General features: G+C 41.9%; 1 protein-coding gene across 1 annotated transcript in view; it reads left to right on the plus strand.

Moving 5' to 3' along the window:
* CFAP58 (cilia and flagella associated protein 58) overlaps window positions 1–15338 on the plus strand; it is an 83522-nt gene that overhangs the window by 34808 nt on the left and 33376 nt on the right. The window contains exons 10-15 of the mRNA XM_087824083.1: window positions 298–459; window positions 1128–1274; window positions 7077–7217; window positions 7957–8180; window positions 10700–10811; window positions 12883–12987. Of these exons, the coding sequence (XP_087680209.1) occupies window positions 298–459; window positions 1128–1274; window positions 7077–7217; window positions 7957–8180; window positions 10700–10811; window positions 12883–12987 (891 nt within the window). The remainder of the gene's footprint in view (window positions 1–297; window positions 460–1127; window positions 1275–7076; window positions 7218–7956; window positions 8181–10699; window positions 10812–12882; window positions 12988–15338) is intronic.

Below are 15338 nucleotides of genomic sequence, written 5' to 3' on the forward strand. Positions count from 1 at the left end.
TGGAGTGGTCAGGAGAGGTTTTCAGAATTGAAAGAATTTCTCTATTTCTCTCCCGTCTTGTGATCACAGAATAACTGTGCTAAGCCTTTATGCTTGAGCAGAACTCCGGAGTAGATAAAATGTTTGCCCCTAATCAGCTGGGCTGAATTTCTGTGTCGTACCTCAGTGATTATAGGCATAGGCAGATTTGCTGATTGCTGGCATTTCTACTAGCTACTCTAAGATAAAAATCTGTGTGTCCCGAAACGATAACCACAGATCAGCTGTCCAACCGCCTTTGTGTATTTTCTCCTCCAGGTCCTCATGAACATGGAAGACATAAAAGTTCGTGAAATGCAGATTTTTGACTACAAAAAGAAAATCGCTGAATCAGAGACTAAATTAAAACAGCAGCAGAACCTGTACGAAGCCGTGAGGTCAGACAGGAATCTGTACAGCAAAAATCTGGTTGAAGCCCAGGTAAAGAATATGCCTCTGTCCTTACATCTTGATTCCTCCCCATCCTGGGTTTAAAGCAATTTCTGTTATCCTGATGGCAGAATTTAGTATAGATCAAGAAAATAATCTTGTGGAATTCATCTGAAAAAGAAGATGAATTTTATGCGTAGCTCTCAGATCGTTTGAAATGGAAATGATGCAACTTGACAGGATGTGAGGATCTCGGTCCTGCTTTTAATTATTGTGCAGAATTGCCATGCTCCTGTTTCTAATTGTTAAAACTGCTAATAGCTGCTGCGACTCGGAGGGGAGAAGCATACTCTTGTCATTTAATTGCAGAGCTTTGCTTTGTAATCTTTTAGTTATAATGTTTGCTGTGGCTCCAACTCCTCTCTTGTAAAATGAGGAACAAGTGTGTGTGTGTGTGTGTGTGTGTGTGTGTGTGTGTGGCATATGCATTATGCATACTTTGTATATATCTAGTGAGGATATTTTGAGAGTTCATGCTATAAAGTATACTCTGAGGTTGATGGGAGGACATACAAAGGAACAGCCCCATCTTAACTAGTCAGGAGACCACTGTTTTGAGAGGGCCTCCCTTAAAAGTTCTCGAATGTGTATTGAACTTCCATAGGGACGGTGGTGTCTTTTTAACTCACTTTCAAACATTTCTCCTTTCATTATGTTAGGATGAAATAACGGAAATGAAGAGAAAGTTAAAGATCATGACCCATCAGGTAGATCAGCTGAAGGAAGAAATCTCTGCCAAAGAGTCAGCGCTGGTGAAGCTCCATCTGGAACAGCAGCGGATAGAGAAAGAGAAGGAAACGCTGAAGGTACAGGTCTTACAACAAGCGTGGTGGACCGTCGGTCCATCTATTCAGCCTACGGAGGCAGGCTCTACGCTCGCTGAAGGCTGAGGGGCAGGGAGGACGGCTAAGGCGCCAGGAGGCCGGGCTCTACCACCTGTAGGTCAGGCTGCCTTACAGGGGGCGCTCTCAGGTAGACGGGGGAGGCCGGGGGGATGCACCAGTACCTCGTTCAGCTGGGCTGGCTATCACCGCTGCAGTGGGAGAGAACCTGGCAGGTCAGCAGTGCCCAAGGAGTCCTGGAGCCTGCAGGCTTTCTACAGTCCCTTTACATTCACAATCCAGGTCCAGCCCTTGTGTCCACTCCCAACCCTCCCACACTCCTCCCCGGGCCTCTATAAGGCAATGCCGGCAAGACCCTTGGCCCTCTGCTCCTAATAGTTGTTTGCCTCACATGCGCACGCCTTTTCTGCCTGCACTAGCATTAGCTATTGCGCAGCAAGCTTTGTTCTCACTTGACTGGCCCTCAACCAGGCTCATAGTTCACCTTACCTCTGTGGGTCTCAGAACTTCACAGCGACTCCTCCAGGGAATCACCTCTGACTTCATATATATACTAAGACTTAGCATTTTAAATCTACTAATTTAGGACATTCTGTGTCTGCTAATATAAAGACTATTTTCAAGAATACATACCAAATAATTACGCCATTTCAAATCCTTGAACCAAATATGTTTTACTATACACGTTCACTAAACTAACATATTTTCCTTTTCTTACCCAATCCAATAGATTTCCCTCCTAATCCATTTGACCAAGGTATTAAAAAGGAACTTTTAAGAGGGTGATGCCATTTTTATTTTGAAAATATACATGCAGAATACTCATGGATGCTTATGAGCCACTTGCAGGATCTATCTATAACAAACAAGGGACTGAGTACCTTGGAACCATCTTGAAAATATGTATCTTGTGTTGGACAGATTTAATGCCATATGTCCTTGATTCCAAGATGCCATCGATTGAAATATGCACTCTCAGAATGGGTTTTGTCTAATGATAGGTCTTCATGGAAATAGAACTACTACACTAAATCCAATTAAGGCATACTTGGTTTGAGACAGATTAAAATCTAACAAAGGTACCATTACAAAAAAAATATGGCAATTGCTATATTTACTCATCTGAGACTTTTATTTCACAACTCCAACTTATGATAGAAAAAGAATAGAAAATTCTGCATGAAAGTTGATTTACACATAAAGAAACATGAATACATTTTCTAAAATTTGAAAATATCCTGCATCTTTGCCCTTATAGTCCTTGTTCAAAGGTATAGTTTTACAGAAGGTAGCTTATTCCACCCTGGAGCCTGTAGTAGAAATGGGTTTATTTATCACTGAGTTATTTAGAAGAGCCTTATTATAAACATTGCTTTACCCATGGGCCTCATGGAGGCATATTAGCAAGGCTTCAGTATAACTTGATCTGGTACACTACCTCTTTCCTTCTTCAGGATGGCACTGATCCTCACCTCTTACTTTCCCGAGTAATGCTCTATTCAAAAGATTAATTTTTACCCCATAATGATGTCCAAGGTGGAACTAACTACCTTCTTCAGATCCTGCTTTAGAATAAGCAGTTGTTGTATGCAAAAGGACAGTTATTCCTAATTCTCTAGAATTTGATTATGGTTAATATTTGTTTCCCTCACGCATTCCATCGCTTGGCATCTGCACATATCGCTCCAAAGAAGCATCACAGTGAAATAAAATAAAGGTCAACAGGGCCCTGTTTTTCGGTCCTGGTCCAGCAGAGCTGGTATAGATGAAAGATAATTAAAAGGCTTCTGCTCCGGAGAGTCTGCTCTAAATGGAGAATCCTAGGTCTGGATAGCTTTGGGTCATCAGGTATAGTAAGATGATTGCTTTGGACTTACTGTGAAACTATGATACCTTTTCCCCAGCATTTCCCATTAAGGCAAAAAGGAGCAACAGAAAAAGGGTGCCAGCTCGATTTATTATTTGAGGTTACCCAAGGGTGACTTGCAGTGGTGCTTCAACTGGATAATTCTGGCCTATCATTAAGCCCGTTTGACATTCTGTAGAAAAATATGACAGCTCAAATATAAAGTTTGAGCCTCTTGACTTTTTTAGCCTCAAATTTGAATCACACTCCACACAGGTCTCTGAATCTCATGCATCTGAAGTTCTCAAACCAAAACCCTGGGGGAAAGGGCAGATTTTCTAGTAACTTTGCTCCAAAAGACATTGAGCTTATTATTGTTGGTTCTACAAAGCCATGTGGGTACATAACCCTCCTGGAAAGGCGGGCCCTCTCTCCTGTTTGGTATACCAGGAGATGCCCGTTGATGGGATAACCCAATTTACTACTTTTCCAAGCCAACAGACAAACAATTGTCTGTAATAGGTCATCCCCATTCTCATTTATCCCCGTCAAAAGAAAAACAGTTATGTTCCTTTCATGTTTCTTTTTTAGTTTCTGTTGCCACCAGGCTCTCCTGGCTCCTCAGGACTCTAGCCATTGTCGGCACATGGTGGTTATGACAGAATGCCAATCGTTCTCTGTAGGCGCGGCTGCCTCTGTGTTCACCTGCTCATTCCGTCCCAGTCTTGTTTCATCAGTGCTGAAGGAGCCATCTCATTTGGAGTGTCTGCTCTCCAGTCCTAACAAGCCCCTGATTCTGTCTCGTCACCTCCCAGTTATCCCACATCAATCTGACAGCACTTTGATTCTTGGCAAATAATTCAGCAGCAAATTTTCTATGTCCAGGGCTCAGCATCACATTAGTGACTGGCTCCAGGGCACCACATCCTTTTACTTAGTGGACGCTCGAATGACATAGACAGGGACTGTCAGAAAGAGAGAGAGAAAGCTTAATTGTTCTCATGGCTAGAAGGCTTCATGGGGCCCTGTTTGTTTTGTTAGATGTAAATGGATGGTTTCTGTAAAACCTAGTGAATGTTGGGATCACGTATGTGCGGGTGAAACTTCCACAGTTGTGGTTCTGGAGGTAGGATTTATGCCTGCAACCAAATGAGATGGTAAATATTCCATAGATACCTACCACAAAATGGTATAATTATGGAGGCAGTGACTAAAAAGTGTGTCCAGCCACTGTATTACAACTCCATACCACCAGAAACACTTTGAGAAATTCTGATACCTTGGGCTCCACCTAGAACATTGCTTGATGGGCGTTTGGGTGCAAAGCAGTTGTTACCAACTTTTCTGGGTGATACAGTGCAGATTTATAGCTGCTAAATGCATTAGACCAAAGGTATTGTGTTGATGTTAACATTTGCTGCCAACGTCTAATACCACATCTAGTTTACAGCCCATAAATTTGTGACATAAGGAGACCATTCAGAATTTTGATATATTATGAAAAAAACCCCACACACCCAGCAGTGCCAAATGCACGGATGGTTTTACATTCCAGACAGATACTTTTACACACCGCTGATTGCATTTAAATATAACTAGGGTTTCATTTTGTTCTGCTGATGGATTCTGATCAGCTCTTGGCTCTTAAGAACAGGGAAGTGAATGTTGCACATCTGGGAAAATAAAAGTTTTATTAAAGAAAGCATGAGCCAAGCAGGTATTTTATTGCTGTCTTCGCTGTCACCTTAAATGATTGCAGAAATAGAAAGGCTGGTTCTTCAAATGCTTTCCTAACAGGCAATCCCCCAAAGTGGTAAAATACTAGACCAGGTCTTTTCTCAGTAAGTATTTCCTTTTGCTTATCCCTGGACCAAAACGTATTTCATGAGTGAACAAACAAAGTGTCATAAGATAAGCCCTTGGTTTTATAGTAGCTGACTGCATTTAGTCTGTGACATTACACATTACTAGGTGCATGGTATCTTCTACTGCTTGGATAAGTTTGAGGTATGGAATTAATGAGGTATGGTCTTCATGGGTTAGAGGCAGACCTCAACGAGAGCTGGGGTGGGTCACAGGCACTTGCAAATACGGGGTTTTCTAGCATTCCAGTGACATTTCTGGGTAGGTGAGGGTAGGGGTCCCAATACTTTCTTGAAAGAAAAAAATACTACTTTTTCACTGTCATTTGCTGATCTGAGAGCCGCTGAAAAGTTGGAACCTTACTATTGTCTTGTCATCTCTCTGTGACTCCCAGCATGGGCGAAAGCAGAGCTGTTCTCCCCTTTGTTTCTTCTTGTGCTCACGTGGTCTGCAATACCACCTGTCTTTCCAATTTGGCATGGACACTCTCAAAGATATATTCTTCTTTCCTTTAATATGGATACCTCTGTGGCTTCCCATTGCCCACACTCTACAGCATGTGGCCTACAAGGCCCTTTCCAGGCTGGCTCAGTTATTTTTCCAGCCTTACCTCCTGCTCTTCTCTACCTAACACTCTGATCCAGGCACATGGGATGCTTTGCTGACTGGTGAATGCACTGGGTACTTTATAGTTTGCATGTGCTTTTGTTTACACAAGCCTGACTGTTGATTACTCTCCCCGTAAAACATACCTGTCCACTTTGGGAATATCTGTCACCTGCAAAGGCCCTGACTGGCTCTTCCATTTAAACATCAGGCAGAAATAGGAACTTGTTCCTTTGTTCTCCCATGTTCTTTTTCACACTGGACACAGCATTTCCACACTGTAGTGCAGTTGGTTATATTTATCATCTCCAATGGATAAGGAATCCCTCATGTCTTACTTATCTTCTGTATTTGACTTGAAACTATTGTGTGATGGTAGCTTTGGAGTCCAAAGATCTAGGTTGGAGTCTCAACTCTGCTACTCACTAGCTGTGTGACCTTGGGTGAGTTAATTTGCTTTGCGTTGTCTCTGTAATTGCATTTGTAAAATGGGGATAAGTAGCTATGCAAAATACCTAATATAATGCCTAGGATATTGCAGGTCACAAATATACTCGTGGAAATGAAGTAAATGTGTTCTTTGATGAGAGTTATTTTCCTTCTGAAACTTAACTGACCACAACACCCTTTCTCCATCATTCTTATAACTTCTGTGTAACCTAAAGGGCTTCACGACCTGGCCTCTCTCAGGAAGTTTCCCTGACAACCCCGGTTCTCTGACCTCCTGTAACATCAACTCACTGTCTTTGTGACAATAAAAATATGGAAATAGTATTGCCCGGACTTGTTAATATTTACATAATATTTGTATATCTTGTCTTCTCGTCTAGATGGGTAGCATCTCAGGAGTAGGATCTATATATCTTTTCATATCATGACATCTCTTCTGTTTCATCAAGATGTTTTATAGTACAGACAATTGGCTGTTATCTTCATTAATTTAATTTTTGCTTAAAATGGGCTTTATCTCTGTAGTTGATGTGCTGGTGGTATTAGGACCATTACAGGAGGTGGTACATACAAAGAACTGCCCCCCCATGCTCACTTCTACATCTCCTGCACTATGCTCTGTGAATTCTTGTGTTTGGCTGGTAAGAGAAGAGCTGCTGAATGCCAATGAAGCCCCTGCCACACATGTACAGAAAAATGATGGAAATCCCCCAAGGGCACAACTCATAGAATAAACATGATCACTGTAATGTGCATGGCTTTATCTCTACAGACTGTGTGTGTGTGTGTGTGTGTGTGTGTGTGTGAGAGAGAGAGAGAGAGAGAGAGAGAGAGAGAGAGAGAGAGAGAGAGATTGTTTTGCTTGTGAGAGTGACCAAACCATGTTAAACAAACCATCAGAGGGAAGTGTGAGAAGCTCACTGCACATCTAATTCCAGGCCCCGCAGCCCTGCTGTGCGGTTACACAGTGACATTTGTCCGTATCTTCCACTTTTTGTCAGGCGGAGCTGCAGAAGCTGAGGCAACAGGCCCTGGAGACGAAACACTTCATTGAAAAGCAGGAAGCGGAAGAGAGGAAACTCCTGCGCATTATTGCCGAGGCCGATGGGGAGAGGCTGAGGCAGAAGAAGGAGTTAGACCAGGTAGGGGCAGCTCTCAGCAGCCCGCGGGCCTCATCAGCAGACGCAGCTGTTTGGCCAGCTCTTCACAGACCCTCGCTCTTCCCCAGGCTCTTCCATTCAGTTTATTGGAAGAACAGTAGCAGAGGCTCATCTTCTGTTGATTAATTATGCAATATTTATTTATTTATTCAAGTCATATCTACGAGTACTTACTATGTGTCAGTCACTCCTCTAGGCACTGGGGATACATTGAACAATGAGAACATAAGATCCCTGTTCTCAGGGAGCTTACGTTCTAGTATAATATAATTGCTGGCATATAATTGCAATTAATAATTACATAATTTGGGGTTACAAACATATGCTTTCAGAGATCTGGCAGGTTAAAAAAAAAGTGTCTAGTGTAAGACAGGAGTGGTGGGTACTGGCAAGAGCTAGCCCACTATAAGCCATTAAAATTTAGGCATTTATAAAATAATGGATTGGAAAAAACCAACCAAACACCTGCGGGCCAAGGATCATTGGATTGTTATCACTGTGGATTATTTGTTGTATCTTTCTCTTTTTAACAAGACTGCAAACCCTCATGGGAGGGGTCCAGTGTTGATGGTCTAGCAGGCTGTTTCCAGTGCCCCACCCCCTGGCTGCCTGGCACATGCGGGCATTGGCTGAATGTTCACTGACTGAATGAATGCTGCTGCTGTAATGAAAAGTGAGACCCTTTGGCCCCTGGTGGCCATGTCCTTCCCTACCTTTCTAGGTCATCGGCGAGAGAGATATTCTCGGGTCGCAGCTGGTTCGGCGCAACGATGAGTTGGCTTTGCTCTATGAGAAGATCAAGATCCAACAGTCGGTGCTGAACAAAGGCGAGAGCCAGTACAACCAGAGGCTGGAGGACATGAGGATCCTCAAGCTAGAGATCAAGAAGCTTCGCCGGGAAAAGGGGATTCTTGCCAGGAGTGTGGCTAATGTCGAGGAACTCAGGTAGTCGGAAACCCCTCTGAACTAGGGGCGCAGGGGCGCAGTGATGGGTGGGGAGTTCCCAAAATTACCTTGTGTGCCTTTTTTGGTCATTGAGGTCTTTATCAAGTTGTATAAAATAATTTCTTATATGTTGAAATTATTAGCAAATAAGAACAACTTTTCAATAATTCAGAATCTACATTGTGCCTCTTCTGTGTCACAAAAAAATGAATTAGTTCCGTTTCAGGGGAATATAAGCGAGTGCAAAAAGATTTTTTAAAAACTTTATTCTGGATTTAAAAGAAAGAAATTTCAAGTCAAATCACAAATATGAATTAGTTACAATTCAGAAAAATTTTTTCCCCAATGAGCCCTTTAGACTTTCTTTAATAAGGCAATACCCAAGAGATGGAACATCAATATTTAAATTTAATCCTGGCAACATTTGCACATTTTTTCTTGGAATTATATACAGAATCAAAAGGGGGAAAATTTAATTTTATCACTATTTGAAAACTGTTTCCTTAGAAGGCGGCCAAATTTTATATCTCACTCTTGATTTATCCTCTGCAGCTTTCACTTTAGCTTAGTGAGCCTTCTTCTTGCTTTAAATCTTACATTATATAAGATGTACTTTCCCGTTGGGAAAACATCACCATGTTTTATATAGGCAATTGCAGGAACCAAATAAGAGGTTCAGTGTTTTCTCGGTAACTATCTTTAGTCCCCACAGACTTGTAGATGAACAGTATCCCTGACAACCTTGGGACAAGGACACGGTTTGGATTGCCTTCTTAAATTAACCGAATTAGAAAATAGTTTTGATATTTAGATGCAGTGAGTATGTTCAGGAATAGCAAAGGAAGTTGCCACTACCATGGATATATCAGTACTTTTTTTCCTAAGAGTTGCTAGTATTTCAGATGATAAAAGTAATACCAATTCATTGTAGAAAATGTGAGAAATGCAGAAACAATATAAAGAAGGAATTAGAAAAATTACTCATAAGTTTACTACCCAGAGATACATACCATCATTGGCATTTTGGAGACAAATGGATTCATTCTAAGTAGCTATTGAATGATCTCTGAGACCATTACTAAACTTGCCAGCCATGAGTTATTTTTATTACGCACACAAAGGACCAAATTCTACCCATTTGCTGGTTTGTTGATAATAGATTTTATTTTTCTTTTCAATGGGAAGACAGCTTAATAAAGATATTGGAGCCAAGCAGGCATGAATTCCAATCTCAGCCTTGCTACCTACGAGCTGTGCGACCTTGGGAAAATCACTTAACTTCTCTGAGCGTTAGACTTGCAGTTAAAATTAAACATGAAAGCAAACAGAATGTGCCCCCCACAAAGCCCAGTAGCTAATACTCTTGCCCTTCTCTTGTGATGGTAATCTAGAAAATAGAAGTGTTAAAAATATGCTTTTAATTCTAAGCAGCTTGTTCTGAGCTCCCTGCTGAGTGAACATTATGCAGTTAATTCTAATGGTTTGCCTTGCTAATGAGGGGAAGTTGTATTATTGGTTTAAATGAAGCAATTAAGTAAAAGAGATGGCTTAGTATTGGTAATCTGCACACACGCAGCAGGCGAGGACCGATAATTCCTTATTGTCCATCCTCGCTGCCCACATCAGTGCCAGAGCTTGCTGCTCTGCCCCCCAACAAAGTGTCCTGTTCCCTAGGGTGGCAGCAAGCTCATGGGGTATTGGGGACGACTGTAGCACATTTCGTACTAACTAGAGATTCCCGCAGATTTTAGAAGTACGCTTGAGCCCGAACTAGTTGTTCAGCCATCTGTGCAGTTGTGGAACACCAGATAACATATCTCTCTTAACTCGGTGTTTCTCAACCCTGGCTGCACGTTAGAAATTACCACGAGGACTTTAAAACCTACAAAATCTAAGCCACGTGCCGGACGGAGTAAAGCAGAATCTCTCTGGGGATAATGGGCAGGCAAAGGCATGTTTTCAAAGCTGCCCAGGTGACTCCAGTGGGCAGTCGGGATGGCCATGCCCTGCCCTGATCGGCGTCAGGTTATCTGTCACCTGAGCCTCGACATCTCGCAGTCGGGTCCAATACCTTGTGGTGGGATGTAGGCTGTGCTCTTGTTGCTGCTGTAGAGACATTTAGAAACTAAAAAGTATATCGAAATTCTTGTAATTCACTTCCTCCCTGTTCTTTCCAGAATCAGGATTCTGAAGGTCTGGCACATTTTATTTTATTTTATTTTATTTTATTTTATTTTATTTTATTTTATTTTATTATTTTATTTTATTTTATTTTATTTTATTTTATTTTATTTTATTTTATTTTATTTTATTTTTTTAAGCTAAGGCTGAAGTTTGAGCTCTTCAAGAATTGTATCATCTGTGTCTGGATCAGATTAGGAGTCTGGTCTCAGTGTTTGCAAAAGCCTCCTGAATTCCAACTTTTTATATAAGATGTAGCATGTATGTAAAACCACATAAAGTTATGATATTCAAATGGGTGGAGAGTTCCTTTGCGAAAAGAAGTGTGTCTTGTCCAGACAGGAGCTTTTTCACATGCAAAGAGAGTTCATGAAGGAGAGGACGCGGTGCCGAGCCCTGGAGGAGGAGCTGGAGAACCCCATGAACGTGCACAGATGGAGGAAGCTTGAGGTAACCTCTGGCAGGGCCTGCCTCTCACCCCCAGATCTCTTCATCCACCCCCACATGGCTTCACCACTAAAGCGCAACGAGAAGGGTGGTTTGATTTAATGCTATGCAAATTGTCCCCTAAAATGTAAGGCTGGATCAGATGTAATTTGAGTTCCCAGAACAAGAACAAAAGTTCACAGAACCAGATGGTTCACTTGGGGTTTGTTTAAAAGTCCGGGACAAAACCCTTTCTGCGTAAAGAAGACCTAGTGGAAACTGTGGACTGGCTTCACCAACCGACATTCGTTTTTCTCTTTTCGGTAATTTTTGCCCAAACAGCTCTCCTGTGGCTGCCTGTTAGTCTGGGATAGTTAATTGCCTTTACTTACACTGGCCACCAGCGTCTTCAACTATCTTTCAACTGGTCTTTGCATCTTTTTATTTCATGTAGGAAATACAGCTCTTGTGAACGAGCCCTCTTTTTGAAGGACTAGCCTTGTGTTTGCCAAACTCTTTCAGAACCTTGGGAACACAGCCAAAGTCCATGGGTAGGTGATGGGTAATAGAGGCATACCTCGTTCATGGTGCTTCACGGGTATTGCTTTTTTTTTTTTTTAAACAAACTGAAGGCAAGACCTCCACCGGCAAAAAGATTACTACTTTCTTCATTGCAATACTCACTTTATTACAGTGGTCTGGAAACAAACCCGCAATTTCTCCGAGGTATGCCTGCAAACCTCCTATTTTATTTTATGATTTCCTGGTAGACGTTACCGCCAGCACTGCAGACAGCAGTTGAAAACAATCTCTGCTTAGTCAGGAGAAAGGTGGCCCTCTCCTCTCGTTGTCCCCAGCAATGTGGGCGCCAGTAGGGGCTTCAGCTAATGGAACGATTAGGATATTGAGAATATGTGTTTTAAGGAAAAGCAGGTCCGGGGAGAAAACCGCCAAGTCGTTTTTTGTTTTTCATTTTTACTTTTCTTCTTGATGAAGAAGGCATTAAGGATAATGCATTATAAGTTGTTATATAAACATGAGGCCTGGATTTTAACAACAGCCAGTCCTGCCAAGTGAACCTGTGTGCCAAATCTAGTCCCAGCGTATGGATATCACTCGGCACTGCTTAGTATTTCATAAGCAAAGTCAGAGTTAATGGAGTATCTTTCTCCCCTCTCTTGTGGACCCTCATTTATTCCTCTCCAAATGCCAAGAGTGGTGCAGTTTACTAAACTAACCGTAATATAGATGTGTGGGGAAGTGGAGCTGAAGATTTTAAATCCATTTATTGTCACATTAGTTTATTCCCTGCGTTTTCAAGCAGAGCTTTAAAGTTTCCAATTCCATGTCAATTTCTATTTAAAAAATTAGAAAATAGAGATGCTGGGAGGCAGTTGAAAATATTTAACTGCTAGATTAATTCAAAATGTCAATACAGTTGAAAGTGAAACTTTGGCTCAAAGTCTAGAGGACAGAATATCAATTTATAAGTGCAGATCTTGTTTGAATTGTACACAGATAGCTATTGAAGGTGTATCAGACCTTTGCGAATTGATAACACTGTTTGAGAGCTAAATGCCATGGTCGTGCTCTGTTGGCAATTATTAGCAGAAGTCCACATCCTCGAAATCTTCCCCATTGTAGGCTGTAAGGAATCTTCTTGCTGACAGTACCAAAGGAGAATCCTGAGGCCGAATGAATTAGGGAACCCTGTCTCATTCCTATGGAAACAGAGATGATGGTAGGGGAAGCCTCGGAGTATAGTAATTAGAGCCTGACATGGCTGGGCCTGAATCCAGCTCCGACCCTTACCTGTGTGGGTAAATAATTTAATGCTGGGGGAAGACCCAAGCTGTTTCGTAGGGCTGTTGTGTGGCTAAAATCAGACAACGTATGGAAAGCACTTAGTATGGTGTCTGGTTGGTGACAAAGAATCAGGTATCATGCATAGTAGCTAACTTTTTTTTTCTTTTTGGTTCTAAATCTCTCTGTCCTGGGTTTGCATGTGTGCAGTAGATTTCAACAAAACAGTTCTTTTGCATAGGGACCTCAACCGATGGTGTCTCAGATTCTTTATTTTGTTCCCCTTGAACAGGCCAGTGACCCCAGTACCTATGAGCTGATACAGAAAATTCATACCCTGCAGAAGCGTCTCATCAGCAAGACAGAGGAGGTGGTTGAAAAAGAGCTGCTCCTTCAGGTAGCATTTTCTGTACTCATCAAACAAGCATATTTTCTTAGCACCGCCACCTCCGGGACTGTGTTTTTTTAGAATTATTTGGCAGTGTTGCATGCCTCATTTTTAACTGTAGATGGCAACAGCGACTCACACACAGAGAACAAACAACCTGATTAATTGGTCTTTTAATCTGCCCTTACTGATATTTCAAGAATTCTGGAAAATGAGCTCAAGGCTAGAGCTACTGCATTGGGTAATGTGAGCTCCCTCCACCACCCCACCCAACTTCTCTATAGTTTTCTTTGTTAGATTCTTTTAAATACTTTTCTTCATATCTTCACATAATGTGAAATGCCATGATTTTGATTTTGAAAATTAGCTTTCACGTAAAGCACAGTATGTCCTCTTGAAGATCTGTCAGAGTGAAATGGAAAGAAAGAGTTCTTTTTGAGGATTTTATGCAGTTTGTTATTTTGGAGCAATCAGGAATGGTACCATCCTTTTAGGTCTGTGTGCCTGCAAGTCCCTGTTGTCGTCACCATCATCACCATTAGCATTGTCATGTCAGATACTGTGCTGCAAGTGGTGGCTTTACCTACCTTGTCTCAGTTCCTCTTTGTAGTTCAGGAGGGAGGGTACTGTCATCCGCAGTCAATGGGTGAGGAAGTCCCAGGAGTTCAGTGTGGAAAGGACATAAGCTCTGGTGGTAGATGGCCTGGGTTGACATCCAGCCTCCGCTGATTTGTAGCTGTGTGAGGTTAACTTCTCTACACCCGAGGGTCTTAGTCTGTATTATGGGATAATTATGTGAAAAGGGATGTGGTGAAGACTGAAAGAACTTATTTAGCATTATGCTTGGCACGTAGTAAGTGTCTAATAACTATTAGCAATTATCCTTATTATTTCTAATTCCAAAGCACATAATCTTAACCGCTGGGTGACTGTAAGTAAGAGCAGGAAATTCTGTATATGAGTGAGAGGCATTTGCCCCTGCTCTTTACATTCTACCTTAAAAAAGACATTTGCGTGGACGCTGGGGGTCCAGCAGACAGCTTTCCAGTCTCCCTATGCCGAGCCCAGGGGGCTGCCCCTCTTCCTTATAGATGAGCGTGGAAGTTAAGAGGACAACTTCAGAGTTGTACCTGGTCTTGAATCAGCTCCAGTTCTTTATATTTCATGACTTGGGGAGAATTCCCTAAGTTCTCTGAACCTCAGTTACTACGTCTGTTAAACTAGGATAATAGTACTCAGTTTCATCACGGGAGGAAGACACCCCCGTCCGAGCACACGACGTAGAAATCCTGTCATAAGAATAACCAGTGAGCACGTGGGCCCTGGGCTCCCGCGATCCAGGTTTGGGCTGTGATTCCACTGTTCCAGCCACGTGTCACATGCCCCAGGCCATGCAGCTGGTAGGTGGCAGAGTGGGGCCCCAACCTCGGAAGTCAGCTCCAGAGCCCACTCTTATTAGGTGTATGTTGGATTTTTTTATTCTTTCTTCCTTATATACTGACCTCTTTGATATTTGTTTTCTCTTTATCTCTTGTGTAACATTTTTCTCAGCTTTATCACCATGTTCACTAAATCTTTCTTTAGGTGTCCTTATCGGCTGATAGCCAATCCACCAAGATCGTATTTTCAGTAATTTCATTTTTATTTTCTAGAGATTCTTTTTTCACATATCTTTGTTGATAGTGTGTTGATCTTATGTTTCATTCCTTCCTTTATGCCTTCAATTAATTTAAATATTTTATAGTTTTTATGTGATTGTTCTATTACTTGAAGGTCTTGGAGGTCTTTTCTATTGTTTATTGTGGCTGCTGATTTTTATTTATGGTGGATCTTTTTCCTGTTATGTTATGACTTGGATTGTGAACTCATTTTCAGGAAGACTTCATTTATGGGACTTGGAATGGCCCAGGTTAAAGGTATGCATTTTAATTCATTTCTGCTAGGGGCCTTGGAGATATCTCTTGCTTAGGATAATTTTTTTTAGGCTAAATTTTCACTTTGGGGCTTCCTGGACCACTCAGTAAATGAATATTAGAATCCCAAACCTTTGTGATGGAAGATCCATGGATACAAATTCTCTGGGCAGCCAATTTTTTCCCCCTACCCAGAGCCCAGGAGAGATAGTTGGGTTTCCTTGTGGTCTTTCTGTCCCACTGGGTGGATTTCTGTCTGTTGTCTCCTTTTCACTGAGATTGTAACTCTCTTAAGTCCCTAACTTTACATAGAAGAGTCTCAGTATCAACTCTCTGCTCCACGCAGGCCCAGCACCTCGTCTTTCATCCTCTTGTGGCCTTTAAAATCCAAGCTCTTTGTTCAGTGAACCCAGCCACTTGTCCCAATCAGCCCCCAAGGGATAGCTG

The sequence above is a fragment of the Miniopterus natalensis genome, chromosome 14, assembly GCF_054644295.1.
Source record: "Miniopterus natalensis isolate mMinNat1 chromosome 14, mMinNat1.hap1, whole genome shotgun sequence".
Lineage (NCBI taxonomy): Eukaryota > Metazoa > Chordata > Mammalia > Chiroptera > Miniopteridae > Miniopterus > Miniopterus natalensis.